Source organism: Polyergus mexicanus, unplaced genomic scaffold, assembly GCF_030449975.1.
Source record: "Polyergus mexicanus isolate NDT 795.1 unplaced genomic scaffold, iyPolMexi1.0 SCAF_7, whole genome shotgun sequence".
Taxonomy (NCBI): Eukaryota; Metazoa; Arthropoda; class Insecta; order Hymenoptera; family Formicidae; genus Polyergus; species Polyergus mexicanus.
In genome coordinates this window covers 5,733,061-5,751,183 of record NW_027223327.1, presented here as the reverse complement: position 1 = coordinate 5,751,183, position 18,123 = coordinate 5,733,061, and the positions used below count along the sequence as shown (strand labels likewise).

The 18,123-nt window shown below is 36.0% G+C and overlaps 1 protein-coding gene across 1 annotated transcript in view; it reads right to left on the bottom strand.

Annotated features, from left to right (window-relative positions):
* Oseg5 (intraflagellar transport protein Oseg5) overlaps positions 1–18,123 on the bottom strand; it is a 369,827-nt gene that overhangs the window by 196,738 nt on the left and 154,966 nt on the right. The window contains exon 10 of the mRNA XM_070299093.1: positions 17,532–17,780. Coding sequence (XP_070155194.1) covers positions 17,532–17,780 — 249 coding nt within the window. The remainder of the gene's footprint in view (positions 1–17,531; positions 17,781–18,123) is intronic.

Genomic DNA, 18,123 nt, shown 5'->3' with positions numbered 1-18,123 from the left:
ACGCCTCAATCGTTTCCTTGACCGGTTTTGCTGTGTGTGATGGTGCATTATCATGAAGCAAAATCACTTTTGTGTTGCCTTTTTTGATATTATGGTCGTTTTTCACGCAAAGCTTGATTCGAGTTGTTGTTGCGTTTGGGCGTCATCCTCATCCAACAATGTTTGCAATTCGCTGTCTTCAAACTTTTTCGGTGGTCTTTTACGTTCTTCGTTTCTCACGTCAAAATCGCCACTTTTGAATTTTTTAAACCACTCAAAGCACTGTGATTTACCAAGAGCATGCTCACCGTAAGCTTCGACAAGCATTCGATGCGATTCTGCAGCAGTTTTCTTCAAATGGTAACAGAAAATCAATACTGTCCGCAAATCGTAATTTCCAGGCACAAAATTCGACATGTTCAACGCTATTAAAAACTATGCTATTGTATGAAACTTGTATCGTTGTGAATTGAAAATCTTTATCAGATGTCAAAACAAAAAAATGGCGCCAATGACGCGGTTTGACGGTAACTACATTGACAGCTAGGGCCAGCTATGGGCAAATTCCGGTTTCATATTTATATACCTGGTAAAAGGCTGTAGTAACAGTATCTGCTGAAATTTCAGTTAGAGGAATTGCTTCTGGCCATCTAGAAAATCTGTCAATCATGGTTAAACAATAACGAAAATCTTGACAAATAGGAAGAGAACCAATCAAATCTAGATGAATATGCTGAAAACGTTGATCCGGAACAGCAATCTTTTGAGGAAGATTCTTGGTATGTTTTTGGATTTTGGCACGTTAACAAGGCAGACAAGATCTAGCCCATTCTTTTATATCTTTCTTCAAAGTTGGCCAAATAAATTTTTGTTGTATAAGTTTGCAAGTAGAACGACCACTTGGATGAGATAAACCATGAACAACGTCAAAAATTTTTCTACGAAGCTGTTGAGGTACGTAAGAACTAATATAAACAGTAGAACAGTCACAGAAAAAGATGTAGTCGAGCCAGTAAGTATAAGTTTTTGAAGCTTGAGAAAAGAATTAATGAGAAGTGTTTTTAATTCCTCATCTTCTTTTTGTAATTCTGCTAATTCTTCCAGAGAAACTATGATAGGCATCGAAACGGATTCAATTCTAGAGAGGGAATCTGCAACTACGCTCGCTTTACCAGATATATGCTCAATATTGGTTGAAAATTGAGCGATGAAGTCAAGATGTCGTATCCGCCTGGGTGAAGCTTCATCTAATTTTTGTTTAAAAGCATAAATTAAAGGTTTATGATCTGTCCGAATAAGAATCTGAGTCCTTCAAGTATGTATCTGAAATATTTGATGGATAAATAAATACTAAGAAGTTCACGATCGTAAGTACTATAATTACGTTGAGTGTCATCCAATTTCTTTGAGAAAAATGCAATTGGTTTATTAATTCCATCAACTAATTGTTCTAAAGATGCACCAACTGTAAAATCTGATGCGTCGCAAGTGAGGATAAGAGGTACAGTTGAAGCCGGATGTGTTAAAGTTGTGACCCGTAAGAGTTCTTCTTTGCAATTTTTGAAAGCTTCTTCAGCTTCAGAAGTCCAGGTGACTAATCTTTTATCTCTTTTCCTGCTATCCTTAAGATAATCCGTAAGAATTGCCTAATGTAATGCAGCATTTTTTAGACAACGACGGTAAAAGTTGATAATTCCTATAAATCTTCTTAATTCATGAATTGTTTTAGGTTTTTTATAATCAATTATGGCCTTAACCTTTTCAGATGTCGGTTTAATTCTTTGTTTCGAAACTAAATAACCAAGGAAAGAAATCTCATCCTTACCAAAGAGACATTTGGACAAATTAATCGTCATGCCGAATTGTTTAAGCCGAGTAAACACAGTATGAAGATGTTTGGCATGTTCTTTCTCATTTACAGACGCAATTAGGATATCGTCAAGATAACAGACACAAAAATCAAGTCCAGATAATATGATGTTCATAAGACGTTGAAAAGTTTGAGCAGCATTACGCAAACCAAAAGGCATTACAAGAAATTCAAAAAGGCCGAATGGAGTAGTAACAGCTGTTTTGGGTATGTCCTTTTTTACAACTGACACTTGGTAATAGGCTTTAACTAAATCAATCTTTGAAAATATATTTTTACCGTGTAAACTAGCAGTGAAATCTTGAATGTGAGGAAGCGGGTATCGATCCGAAATGGTGGCTGCATTTAAAGCTCGATAGTCGCCGCAAAGGCTCTATGAGTTCGGTCCGTTTTTGGGAACCATGTGAAGTGGAGTTGCCCAGGTGCTGCTTGATGGTCTACAAATTCCTTGTTTCACCATAAGATTAAATTCGTCTCTTGCAAATTTCAATTTTTCCGATGACAACCTGCGAGGAGTTGAAGCAATTGGTGGTCCTTTTATAATAATGTGATGGTCAATTTGATGAATCTTGGTTGTTTATATAGGAGCAAAATGAGTTAGTTCAGGAAACTCAGCAAGAATCTTATGAAAAGGTGAGTCAGGAAATGTAGTGCAAATCGATAAATGATTAACTCTAGATAGTTTTTCTTTAAATGAAAGACCGGTAACACTATCAAGGAGTTTTTTATTTTTAATGTCAACTAAGATTCTATAGTGACTCAAAAAATCTACACCTAGTATAGGTCTCTGAATATCCGCTATACAAAATTTCCATTTAAAAACTCTCCGTAGTCCAAGATTTAAAGTTAATGTTTTTATACCATAGGTATTAATCCTGGTTCCGTTAGCTGTATAAAGTTTGAAAGAAGAAACTTGAGCTTTTGATACAAATCGTTTTGGAATCAGAGAAATGTCAGCTCCAGTATCAACAAGAAAATTAAATCCTGAAGATTTATCAGTTATAATGAGGCGATTGTTAGGTGAACCGTTGTCAGCCGCCTCACAACTCAACGGTGGGGCTAATTTTCTTGCTTTTCGACCAAAGATTTAGACATGTCATAAGGTATTATACATTTATGAGCTTTAGCACCAAATTTTTTGTGATAAAAGCAAATTTTTTGGTTATCTTGATCGAATTTGTTTCTAGAAGATGATCTAAACCTTCTTTTTTCTTTGTATTTAAATTTTGGTCTACTGCGTACACGTTTTATTTCTAGAGCTGCGATTCTACGCTCGAGATCAGTAACATTCGAAGTGTTTTTCTCCACAGGGGAAGCTATTGTCGCGACCTGAAAGTTAGTTTCGCAATCCAAAATTTTATCAGCTAATTCAGCAAGCTTGATTAAAGGGCAATCTTCTACAACCGCTAAAATGACTTGAACTTGAGAAGGTAATCTTTGCAATCAAATAGAATGTAATACATTTTCTGAAATTGCTCTTCCCGCTAATTGTTTAATTTCACGTAGCAATTCTGATGGTTTTTTGTCATTCAATTCTATACCAGCTAATAATTGGCGAAGACGTTTTTCTTCAGAATCGGTAAATCGATTAATTAAAATGTTTTTAACATAAGAACATTTATCTTTTTCAGGAGGATTCTCAATTAACTCAGCGATAGCTAACAAAGCTTGTTCATCAAGATGCCGTATAACCGAGCTATACTTAACATCATCAGAGCGGATCCGAAAAACTAAGAATTCGCTTTCCAGCTGAGCAAACCATAATTTAGGCTGTTTATGCCAAAAATTCGGTAATTTAATAAGGCGAAATTCGTTAGAATGAATCTCATTTGACTGGCCTTGTTGAAGGATTCGTCAGATGTTGATGATGTTCTCCAGTTAATGAAACTGATGCTGACGCTGTAGGAGTTGCAATTGGAGATCTGTCCAAAGGCATCGTAATATTCAGTCGATGTTCTTCGTAGTGAAGTTCAGAAGTCTAGAAGATCGTTGTCCTTGGAAATTCGATGACACGAAAATCTCATCGACTCGAAGATCTCAAGACACGAATCACATAAGGATCACAGCATAACACGGAACTCGTCGGCTCACAGCTTGCGGATTACTGATTTAAATTTGCCACGCTTGAACGTGAATTCTTGAAAGCTTGTGATCACGTCGGGGTGACCAGTTGTGGGTGCTATACAGGATGATTCAAAACAACCTTCTGTCCTTACAATGTCATATACTTAACACTATTCTAAGACGATTTTTTCTTTGCCAAAATTTTTTCCGAGGCTTAGTTTTTAAATTATAAGCCAAAATAGTTAACGAATTACGGGCCGCATACATAAGGCAGGCAGGAGCGGGGCAACTCACCGTCCCATACTGGTGATTACGTGAGGCGCTCGCTGCGATTAACTGGTTGCTGTATGCGATGGGGTGTATGTGTGAGAGAGAATTGTGTGTATACGCGTATACACACAAATGCACATTCTCTCTTTCTCTCACTCTCTCTTTCTCCCTCTCCCTTTCTCTCTCTGTCTCTTTTACACCCATCGCATGTAGCAAATAGCTGATCGCACACACGAAGTGTGTCGAAGTATTCAACATTTATTGTATAATATTGCAAAATGGATCATTCGGGACGAATGACTAGGTCAGGTATGGCCGAAGCTGTAAGAGCCTATAGACCTTATAGTCCGTTTGGCATAACTTTCTGCTGCCATCTGTATTGTACGTGCAGCGCTTGTTTCGTTGCATGCCAACTCGACAACAGCGCCTTCATTTGCTAATCACTTGGCAACCTATGTTTGTTTGTGTTGCGATGCAGCCATAGGTCGTTCAGGGTTCGAGATACGGAAGAACGAGTGGAGACGCGACTCGTGTTCCGGCTTTCATACAGTTAAGACCGTTTACTTATTCCTCCGTGCGTTCTTCCTCGCGATTCGCGTGAACATCCGTTAAGTATTTAATACGCGAGATCCAATCATTAAAGTGTCACAGTTGTTAAACAAATAATTGTGCATTAATAATAAAACAACCAGTTCTAGCAAATTCCTTTACGCCTTCTCTCCTGACTCATAAAACCTCGTTAACTCCTCGGTCCGTCCTACAATTTTATGACTATATGATTTTGTGTATATATCATTAAAAATGTTGAAATGAGAAAGAATAAATGGCACGCGCGAACCGCGCGCTTGGTGTTATTCTAGTCAGATAATAATTGTCATAATCATAAATACGTCCGCACGGAATCACATCCGTCGCGAGACTTCAAGATGGTGGCTCTTTAAACAAGATGTCGGCCGTTGTTTTTCAACAACTCCCTTAACAACGTGTTAGGGGATGATCTCCCAAAGACGGGTACAGCAAATTCAAAAATAACCGCCATAGACGACACATAAAGGGGACGAAACATAAAGGGCACGCGCAACAATACGATGAAGTCGTGCGAGCGTTTGTAATAAATCGTCATTTTCTATGAGATTTGAAGTGCTTATGTCGTGCAGTAATCGAGCAAACTGAATTCTTCCAGTTGCTTTTACTGTTTTTTTTCTCGTATCTCATCGTTTATAAGATCCACGATATTCGAACCCGTGACGGTGTCGTCTATAGTTACGGGTTCTCATCTATCCCAGCTAATCTGAGATGATGAAATATTGATCAAGTATTTTAATGGCGCGCGTGCTTTGTCGCGATAAGTTTCCCGTACGTTATTAAGTATTCCTTTGATCATTTCAGCCAATTGTGCACGTTTCTCCCAGAAATGCTGCTACCACTACTACCGCTACCTTCACGGACGTTGTTAATTAAAGTTGACGTTTCCATAAGTTCGTCATCATTTTAAAAAAATTTGTGCCTTCGTTTTGCACGTCGTTATTGTCCTTGTCGTTACCCTCTGTATCGTTGCGTGAATCATTGCGTAAGCGCTTTTTCCCTTTCCAAACAAAGTGAAGATAACGTTGATATACTTCCTCATACAATTTCTATTTTTTGTCCTCATCGAGCCGCAAAATTAAGAATACGCCACATCTCTGCGTCGAGTCACGATAAAAGAGATCCCGGTATCAATACTGAATTATTACTATTAACATTTTCCGCATTTCATATTTCCGTATCTTTCTTCCTCGAGTTATCAGTTGACGCAACAGATAATACTTTCGATTGCTGTTGCATCTACTGCATTCTCTCAAAATTTTCCGTAGAAATCAAATCTATATTTTTAGCCCTTTCCGTTATTCAAAGTGCTAATGTTAATATTTTTCTTTTTTACTATTATTTTCCCCTGTATGAAGAATATAGAATGTACATGGGCGTATTTTTTCTTTTTCATTCGTCGAGATAATCCGGGATAGTAGCGGCTAGTATAGGGCTAATAAAATAAAGCAAAAATCCACCCCGTTGCACTAACAGTTTTTTTAGCCTTCCAATTACCTTGTTTTGCCGTGACACGAGAAGAATCGTTTTATGTTTGGCTAAGCATTTCTTATCATTCTACCGGAGTGCTACGTTACCCTTGAGCGTATTAAAAACGCACTCTTATATACACTTTAAGAGTTTATCGTCAAACGACGAGTAAGAACGACGTTCTTTGATTTCTTTTCAAATAGCACGAAGTTCTTAAAAGATACGCGTTTCTCTCGCCGATAGATCGTCTAGCGTTTTTTATTGCTCTATCCGATGTCGATGGGATCAATTTTTTATTAATCTCTTCTTTTTTCACTATTATGCTGTAATCACACGACTGCAAGCACAAATATTGTCCTTTTATGCACCCTTACTTTTATTTTCAATTTACGCGATATGTAAGAGTAATGCGGAGTATCATTGGAAAAGATGCACGTCCGAAAGCGATATTCGTCTGGAATCTATTGTTTCAAATCGAGCAATAAATACCCGTTAGGTCTCAAGGTAGCGTCGTAGTACACTTCTTCCATAAACTTTGGATCGTCAGGATATGCTTGACGCTCTAGATGCTGAATTTGAGTTTGATCGCGCGGATTTTTTAAAACTATGTAATTGAGAGATATGTCACAATGCCCATGTCCATGATGAAAGAGGTTTTGCGAGATAAATATGATTCTTATGATGATTTCCTTTGGTAAACAGATTTACGATAGCGTCGCACGACGATGATTCCTTCATAAGACCGTCAATTACTACCAATTTTGGCGAGAGCGGATTATTGGAACAATCTTCCTACCTAACCCTTCGGGAAATTCAATTATTTTTTTTTCGATTGTATTAAAATATTATTAACGTATCTGATCTTTTGTTCTCTTTTCATTTCTTCTTCCTCTTTTTTCTCACTTGTGAACGCTGATGTAAACACTGATACGCATCTTGCCACTCGGCGTAATAAAATAAAATTTTCTTGAATCGAACATCTGACGTGACGGATAAATGATGAAGCAACATTTTTACGAAAATTATTTTTTCGCATCCCATAGGCCTTCCCACAGACGATCGACGTCCAAGGATGTTTCCACTGTACATCCATTTTGCGAAATGAACGATTTGCCGATTACGCTCGCACTCATAAATAAAAAATCATGGAATATTTTTAATATTTATCGGAGGAATGCGTTGAGTAATAAGCTTATCCGCGCTCCGGGGCCCATCGCAGCAGTCGCGTGCTCGCATTAGCGTTTTTGCGCACGCGTACGAACGGAAAGCACCGCGGCCGATTAGCTGGTAACAACCGTGGGAACGATGCGAGTAAGCGTATTCGCGGAGATGTGCTCGCGCTAGTGTTTTTCAAGCACCGTGGTTTACGAGTTTATAATCGGTGCTCTATGTGCGCTTATACTAGAAATCAGACGCTCGTTTAACGCTCGGCTATCATTCGATATTAATTTACGATGGAATGTTCTATGCACATAGTAAAGAAGTGAAGGAAATATTAGGGAGGGATAAAAGAAAAAAAATACTCTGTAATTTAAAGATGGGAAAACTTCATATTTATTGATAGTAAATTTTTATTTTTTTTATTTTTATGAAATTAACACTTACGCTTTAAAATTATACGAACAATTTCATTAAACTCAAGCGAAAGTAATTCTTTGAATACAACATTGAAATATACATCTAAAAATAAATCGTTTATTTGTGTTAGTAAATTGCGCAATTTACATATTTTTGCGTTATTAATCTATGTAAATTGCAGGAAATTTTCATTCTATTTCGTTAATTAAGTAATTGACGCACATGTTGACGATGGAAAGCTGCGATAATCGAGCATTTACACATCTTGCAATATTTTCCAGGCCAAGGAAAGTAGCTTTCTGTATCATGATAGCGACGCCGTGCGTTTTTTGCTTCTTCAATGGTGGCTGCGTTTGCTCCTCCGTCTCGCCATTATTCGCGGATTGTTCCGCATTACCCTTGTAAGTCACTGTCATAGCCCTCGTCCCGTAAACGGTGGCGAAGCTGATGGAGATATTGTTGATGATAATCGGACTTGGTCTAGTTTTCCGATTCTCACTCAAGTACAGCCTCAGTGTTTCATGCTGAATTGAAACTGCTGCCAGATGTCGATATTGAAGCAAATTTCATTGGCATAATTACCCGTTAATTTAACAATTGGTACGAAGAAACCTTCGTTTGTCATTCGCAATCCACATTCACATGAATCTTTTTAGTAAGGGATGAATTAAGTCTATACGTTATACGTTGTCGATAGTAATAAATATCGCTGCTCGTTTCTTTTATCGTTGTCCGTCTTGATGTCGGATTTGCTAATATCACAAATGTATGATTTAACAAAATCGGTTAGATTCTTCTGGTCCCTGGACTCTTCCTTCGCGGCTGCCATTGTTATCACTTTTTGAGTAAAACGGAGTGAATACTAGTCACAACAACGATGAATTCTTGTATCGGGGCCGAGATGAAGACTTTGTACAAGCAAACTCGAATAAATGAGGATTCTCGTCTTCTCGCGCAATTTATATCTCAAAATCGGTAAACTTGCATAAAAGCGGACCCCCTATGATCTTGACCTTGACATATATTGTCAACCGCATCTTCGACAATATCTTCCCAGTAAAGATAAAACAACATCATAACATAACATCAATGTGTTATAATTTTCACTCAATAATGTAACTGTTACCTACAAGGCGTTACGTTATTGGGAAATTATAACGTTGATGTTATGTTACTGTTGTTTTGTATTTATTGTGTTATTTATTAATTTTTTATTAAAACGCCTCCTGCACGCGTCGGAGCATTGTATAAAAAATATACAAAAAGTGTGGTAGTTTTCTTCTGATTTAATCAGGTAATTATTTTATACATTATAAAAATCATTTATAGTGCATATGCTTTTAAATCATTATTGCGTATGCATGATAACTCGTACAATGTATGTATTTTTATGAATAATCTAATTCGTTGAAAAATAGCAAGAATTATATGTAGGAAATATTTTTGAAATATATTGTTTGTTTAGTTAATAAAAATTTAGTGATTATATTTATATACAATTCAGAAAATGTACTTATATATAATTTTTGCTATTTTCAACGAACCAAGTTATTTGTAAAAATGCATGTATTTGTTATGCATTGGGTGAAGCACGAAGATTTTGAGATTGTTCGTCGAAGAAGAATTAAGAAATTCAGATTCCGCCCAAAGAGTCACCAATTTTGTAGTTTAAAGTAGCACTCTTGTAGTTTTAATAAAAAACATGTATGTATATTTGTTCACTGTAATGTTCTGTTACAATATCTTGTTCCTCGTTTACTTTAGTCCGTGTTGCTTATCGCGGTTTCGAATGAGTTCACATGCGCATGTCTGGAGTTGAATTTAACGTCATGAGATTCATTTTGCGATTTCTCATGACTTCGTTACTGTGACTACTCAATTGAGATCGTCCCGATTGCGCACATTATCGATCTGACACGACAATATTTTCCGATTGGACACAGACCCGATCGGACACAGGCCCGATCGAACACAGACCCGATCGGACACAGGCCCGATCGGACACAGGCTCGATCGGACACAGCCCCGATCGGACATAGTATATCAGAAATATATAGGTTTAGGTTAGGTTATATCTTCCGAAAGTGAATCCCCCCCCCCCTGTAGGGGAAGGGGCGGAACATACTGTCTGCATATATATTTTTTAATGCGTAGTAAGATTCCACATAGGTTTACAACTTTCCACGCGAAGCGAAGTTCAACGCAAACCTATGTGTCTAGTTTTTTGATAGTGGAGCCACCCGTAGGGGGGGGGGGGGGCAGAACCCACTGTGTCCACGCATACATTTACCCGTCCACACAATAATTATAGGATGGACCTATCTTCGCAATAGGGACTGTGTCCGATCGGAACTGTGTCCGATTGCAACCATGTGTCCGATCGGATTTGTGTCCGATTGACCCTGTGTCCGATCGAGCTTGTGTCCGATTGCAACCATGTGTCCGATCGGATTTGTGTCCGATTGGGCCTATATCCGATTGCAACCATATGTGTTCGATCGGAATTGGATCTGTGCCCGATCGAGCCTGTGTCCGATCGGGACTGTGTCCGATTGGGAAATATTATCGTGTCCGATCAGTAATGTGCGCAATCGAGACTCACTCACTCGATTAATATTATAATTACGACTGTTCTATATAATTTGATAATAGCGACTGCCCTATATAAATATTTGCGATTGTCCAACGCTCGTCAGCAATGAGTGATTTTATTACCTCCCTTTCGATTTGTTTTCAGAGTGAATCGGTTAACGATATGACCATATATGGTCGTGTCACTTGTTTTATGCGGCAAGGCCTAGTAAGGCCTAATGCAAACTAAGGGATTGCAAAGTCGAATTTCTTTGCTTGCACTTCCCCAATTTGCTCCTTCAATCTTCGCAATAGCATAGCCTCCGCGCATAGCTCGCTGTGTCAGCGCTTCGCGCGGTCAATGCTTGTAACGTTATGCGGATTTTAGTTACAGATTGAAATGCCTATTTGAACATGAAAATAATATAAAATAATAGCATTATAATAACTAGAATATAGCCTTTCTGAACTATAACATATTATACAAATTATCTTGTATGCTTTAATAATTTAAGAGCACATGCTCTAATGCGATAAAACTACAAAATAGAACACATACCTCTAATAATTTTGACCTTGACATATGTTGTCAAAGTCATGACTCAGAGTAACATCCAAAAAGTTTTAACCGTGGCACGTTATTTATTAAAAAGTTAATAACAATCAAATTATACAATAAGAAGAAGTCTTAAACGCGATAATCTGAATTTCTCCGAGTATGAATTTTATATTAATTGTACTATATATATTTAAGTATTTAAGTAAATGTTGTAACGGCAGGGCCGTTACTACGGCAAAATATATATATATCTCCACTATAATATGTCTGTCTCGCTTATTCTACCCTACTCTACCTATCCCGCTTGCACAACCACCGCGCACGCTCTCTCGCTCGCGCGCATGCCACACGCATCGTCCCGCTCGCGCTAGGCGCGCTATCTCGCTTGGCATGCCCTCTTGCTCTCGACTCGCCCTACCTCTCTCACTGTCCCCACGCGGAATCGACCCCACTCCCGGGCCGACAGTATAATGGAAGGCCCCGGCCGGCCGAGGCATCGGGACCAGATCCTGTCCCGACATCCAGCTCCCGACACCGACCTGACCAAGACCTACTACCTCCTCGGGCTAAGGTTTCGCTGAGCCCAGTCGGGTTTCGCCGACTCCTGCCACCGCTCCTCGGGCTAAGGTTTCGCTGAGCCCAGTCGGGTTTCACCGACTCCTGCCACCGCTCCTCGGGCTAAGGTTTCGCTTAACCCAGTCGGGTTTCGCCGACTCCTGTCACCGCTCCTCGGGCTAAAGTTTCACTTAGCCCAGTCGGGTTTCGCCGACTCCTGTCACCGCTCCTCGGGTTAAGGTTTCACTTAGCCCAGTCGGGTTTCGCCGACTCCTGTCACCACTCCTCGGGCTAAGGTTTTTCTTAGCCCTGTCGGGTTTCGCCGGTTCCTAGCACCTACCCGGGCTGAGGTTTCGCTCAGCCCTACCGGGTTTCGCCGGTTGCCGTTGCCAAGGCCGAACCCGACGTGACACTCGGGCCTGTCGGCAATACCAAACTACCTAACCTGACCATAGTAATAAGCCACCTGTAGATATCGCGCCGTAGTTTTAAGATCGTTAGCTATAAGCCCGCTCGTTCTAACCGCGCCGTAGTAATAAACCTGTTAATGATAAGTCCGCTAGAAATAAGCCTGCTAGTTCTAACCGCGCCGTAACCTTAAGCTCGACTGTAAATAAAACCGCGCTACAAAGATTAAGTCGCGTCCACTTTGCGCGACCGCCGCGTACCGCCTTGCGTTTCTCGTCGCGCCTTGCGTTTCTCGCCGCGCATCGCTTCGCGCCCGCCGCTTTGCACGACTGCGGCATATCGCCCCGCGCTTGACACCAGCTCTCTGCCTACCGCACGCTGATCGACATCGCCTGGCCCTGCACGCTACTTTGTACATATCTCTCTCTGTCTAAATAAACTATTTTTTCTACGTATACTGTGTTTTCTTAAGCTTGAGTCTCCCCTCCTCTCGAACCCGGACACTGACGAGCCGATCCGAGCGTCGAGCGAGGTGACCGCGTTACAATGTATGGGCAGGGGAGCTTTGCTCCTCCCTCGGCATCCCCATCCCCAAAAAGTTAATCTAATCCAAATATAATTTTTACTCAAATAATAGAAATTGATTTGAGTTAGATCAGATTTTTTGGTGGTGGGAATGCAGGGGGAGGCGTACCGTCTTTCCCCCGCCTACGCATTTCCTTTGCAATGACTATACAGATAATAATTTAATATTAATAATTATCATGAATGTGTGTGTTATTAGTTATAATTAAGTATAACAAATATACAATAAAAAAAACAATATAAAACTTTATTCTTCGAAATTTTCAAATTGTATTTGATCGATTTAATGGATACATAGAACTCATTATCGCAAAGAAAGCATCGACGAATTATACGATTTCACATGCGTTTGCAACTTTCTGTGCAAAGCGAGGTTTAACTCATATTGCTCGATGCTTTGGATGCAAAGCGAGCTGTATAATTATACGGTTTTACTTCGGTTTACTACTTTCTACGTGAAACGAAGTCTATTCCATATCGTCTTGCACTTCGAACACCAAACGAGGTTTATAATTAGACGATTTTACATGGGTTTGTAACTTCCTGCGTGAAGCGAGATCCATCCTATGTCGCCCTGTGCTTTGGACGCAAAACGAGATATACAATTATATGGTTGTGTATGGGGTTGCAAGTATTCGCATAAAAATAATTTTAAAAATACAAAAAGTTATAACTTTTACGGGTGGACGGAGGAGGAACTCCGTCTCTCTCTACACTTCCACTCAAAAAATTCTAACCTTACCCAAATCTAATTTTAATATAAAATAAGAAATAACATATGTTAAGAACAAGATCATTGAAAATGGATGTCCTCTTCTGTGGTGTTACCATAATTTTAAACTGCATCTGCATATGGTTGTTGAAATTAAACAAACAATATATTGCAAAAACATATTCTACATAAAATTTTTTCCAAGCGGACTAAGTTATTTCATAACGTTGCGTGTATTAAATGAGTTATCTTGCATACGTAAGAAATGAATTAAGTTGCATAAAAACATATATACTTTATTTATAATAAATAAATAATATTTTGATTAAGAGTAATGTGAAGTAATTGTCTGATTGAACTATCCAAAAATACTACATAGAAGAAAAATATAGTAGATTAAACTTAGTAATTTTAAACTCTACGTACATTTATTACAATAATATTAAACTGCATATTTGGTTATTGCAAAATGTATATTTATATTAAATATTTCTTTATGTGCGTATCTGATACCGTCATATATTTTGATGAAATATGACGGGGTTGTGGTGGCGGGTTCTTTGCTAATTTATTTAAATATATAATATATACTACAAAAAAGAATGATATCTCTAAAAACTTACCTTTTTTAAAAAAAGGTAAAAAGAAGGTGCCAAGTATATGTGCTAATTGTAAAAAACTGTTATATATATTTACAAAATAGTTATTTTAATTTAATCTGCACAAAATAATGTTACTTTAAATTATTGAAAATAAAAACTTATAAAAATATTTTAACCAAAAAAAGTTGCGTGCACAAAATGGTTGTTTTAATTTTGTACATATGTCCTACAAAAGTAATAATATCAAAAAATAGCGTCAATTAAAAATAAAAAATTATACAAATATTTTAACCAAAAACAGTTGTACAAAATAGCTGCTAATTTCTTACAAGAATAATGATATTAAAAATTTACTAACTAAATAAAAATTTATACTATATATATAAAATTTATTTATTTCCAATATTGAAAAAAAAAATATATCTAATAATACAAAACACAAAAAATATAAAATAAAAAATCAATAGGAAAATTAAAACTCTCTTAGAAATGAATACAAAAAATTAAAAATTTATATAAAAATTAAAAATTAATACAAATAAAAGAAATTAAAAAATTTTAATTAAAAAACGGCGCCGCTTTTAATGTATATATTAAAACCAAAAGCAATAAATTTAATTTAGATCTAAGTTTAATTTAGAATTATATTTAATTTAGTAATCACAATAACTGCAATATAACATATTAAACATATTAAATATAGTAAATATATTAAAAAATACATTTTAGCATATTGTTTAGTTTAGCGGCGCTGTTTTCTAAAGTAAAATTTTTTTTATTTTTTTTATTTGTATTATTTTTATTTTATTTTTTGTGTTTTATATTATTAGATATATTTTTCCTTTTAATATTGAAAATAAATAATTTTATATACAGGGTAAGGAAAAGTTCCGGATCTTGAAATATTTCAGAAGGAATGAGATGTAGAAAAAAAATGTTTTAAACAAAAGTTATAGGCTTTCAAGTAACGCATTACATAGTAATATTAGTATGATTTTAAATAGCATCGTCAAGGTCACGTGAAAGTCATCATAAATTTCTTAAATGGAACCTTCCACTTTTTATTGCATATTCTTGTAGCTTGTATTGAGAACTTTTCAAAACACTATAATAAAGTATTTTTTCATTAAATACTTTTTGAGTTATTTTATATCTTAATCTGACATATTTTGATATAAAAAATAAAATATTTCGTAAAATATTCAGTTTTCGATAATTTTACCGTAATACTTCTATGTACATAATAATAAGATAAATTAATTAATGCCAAAAAAAACAAATAATTGTTTAAAAAAATATATGATAAATAATTTTCTTCAAAACAATTTTTTTTTATACTAATTGATTTATCTCATTCTTTACATAGAAGTATTACGGTAACATTATCAAAAACTAAATATTTTACGAGATATTTAATTTTTTATATCAAAATATGTCAGATTAAAATATAAAATAACTCAAAAAGTACTTAATAAAAAAATACTTTATTATAGTGTTTTGGAAAGCTCGATGTCAGCTACAAGAATACTAAATAAAAAATGGGGGTTTCCATTTAAGATTTTAAAGTTGACCTTCACATGACATTCAAATGATTTTCCAAGGTCAAATCATTGTCACCATCTTATGGCCCCCTTGAAGCCACACAACTTTTGTTTGAAACATTTTTCGATTTAACGCAGTGTTTCTGAGATTTGAGTGGGTCCTTTAAAATGGGACACCCTGTATATATGTGTTCTTATGTCAACCATAATCTTATGTTACTCTTAACACAAAACCTCTTTCCTCATCAATATATATAACAGTTTTTGACAACTGTTAAATATAACGGCACTACAGAACTTGCCAAGTAAATTAAATATATCCAACAAATGAATAAAATGTGCGACCAAATAAAACTTAAAAACAATAACAGACAGACCTGCGACAATTTAGAAATATCGTTAATAATGAATCAAAAGCACTAATAAAATTAATTACGCTAATAAACACATTATACAAGACATGGACGAACAGACGCAGAGATCATGACGATCAATAGCCAATACACTATTCGGTACTGTGGTTGCGAGCAATAGAGAATTAATCAATAAACAACTAGAATTATAACAAATTATTTAATAAACATTATAACATACCGCGAAAAATTAAATTAAAATTTTAGATACTACGATAACCTAAACAACCTAGAAGACATACTGTTATAGTCTAAAAAGGCTATAACTAAATTATTATCATTTTAATTGTTAGTATTATTAATTATTAAATATTAATATATATTAAAACGAAAATGTAAAAATAAGGCTCTCAACGAATAAAATCAAGAATATCGGAGTAATGGCAAAGAGAGCCACGCGCAATATTGAGAGCGCAAGTATTTATTTTAAAATATAAATTACAAAGTTAATTCGCGAACAGCGAATGTTTCGGCCCATTTTTTTACCATTATCAGCGCATCGAGTAATAAATTATTATAAATAAATAAATAAATATAAGTAAATAAAATAGTTTTAAGCAATTAAAGACGCATAGTTACAAGGCAACGCAATAATCTCAGGTCATCCGTCCAATACAAAACCATTCTCCCAAATCTGTGTGTCAAAAAGAGAAGGCAATCCTCGATTCTCATATCGCAAAATAACGAACAAATTATGGTGGTACATTGATGCAAATCGTGTAAATAACGCACGAGTCGATAGTATTCACGTTGAAATCTTAGAGAGGAAATATATAATATTTATAATAATTTATTACTCGATGCGCTGATGATGGCCAAAAAAAGGGCCGAAATGTTCGCTGTTCGCGAATTAACTTTGTAATTTATATTTTAAAATAAATACTTGCGCTCTCAATACCGCGCGTGGCTCTCTTTGCCATTACTCCGATATTCTTAATTAATATATATTTTTAATACACGCCTTCTGACTATAATTCGGAACCGAGGAAGGAATATAGCGTTACGAGCGTGAAACGCTGACGTAGTCACGCGCAGAGGGTACGTGATCACAAAGGTTTGAAGGATGACACTCTGAAAATACAAGCAAAGAAGTTCGACTTTAAACTTTCTTAGATTGCACCTGGGTCTTGTCTTCCGAAACGACCATATATGGTCATATCGCTAAGTTATCCCCTCCAAAAACTAATCGAAAGGGAAGTAATAAAATCACTCACCGCTAACGAATAGCAGTCATAATAGTTAATTTATATAGGGCAGTCGAACTTGTTAAAAAAAGCAACGAGACGGATAATTGTAATTACTAAATAGTAAAAAGCATCACAACTAATCTCGCGACGACAAATATGAGGCATGCGCACGCGGAGCAACTTTATACCGCAATAAGCCAAACAGTTATAGAGCAAGAAAAAAAAAGAAGATTTAACGTTTAATCTTGAAATGAACGTTTCTATTCTAGTATAACTATAAGATCATTTTGATCGGCAGAAGTCCCTGACAGATTCTGAACTTCTAACTTCTTTTTGGCCAACAATCCCTAAATTCTTTTATGCCCCTTTAAGGCACAACAATACTAGACTATAATGTTTCTAAATTATTAAATTATTATGTTCGATATTATACCACCGGAAAGCAATAAACGAACATTTTACAATAATTACAGTAATGTTATTTGATTAAATCCGAGACACGAAGGACATTATAGAATACGATTGCAAATTGCAATTTAATATTAACTTTTTTTAAAGTAAATTAAATATTTAATCACTTACCTTTCTGCAAGAAATACAGCAGAGATGATGCTTCTTTTTAAGTTAAATATTGCCGGTGTATTCCAATTAGTCACAGAATAGATATGACATTGTGCAGGCGTAATAACAACTAAATGACCAAAGCCAAATTCGAGGTGCACAACACGATCGGAGATTTCTAATACTTCATGAACTTCGTTGCCAACTTCTTTAACTTCAATCACTTTTCTCTTTATCAACATGGCTTCATAATTATCCCATTCCAATCTCCTATAAAATTTATTAACATTATTTTATATTATATAATTAAAAGACGAAGAATATAAGGGGTTTATATAATAAGAATTTGCGATAAATTATCATTTCTTTATGATATTACAAGGAACACTCGCCACGTATCTTTTTCTAATTTTGATGAGCTTTGAATATGTTGTAGTATAAATTACAATAAGAGATGTATTTCTTTACTTTTTAAACAAAAGGTAAATAAAGGCGCCAAGTACACGCGCCAAGTGTGAAAAACTCTTATGTAGTAATGTTATTTTATCCAAAACAAAAAGCTGTTGTATAAAATAGTTGTTTCAATTTTCTACCAAAAATAGTGATATTGAAA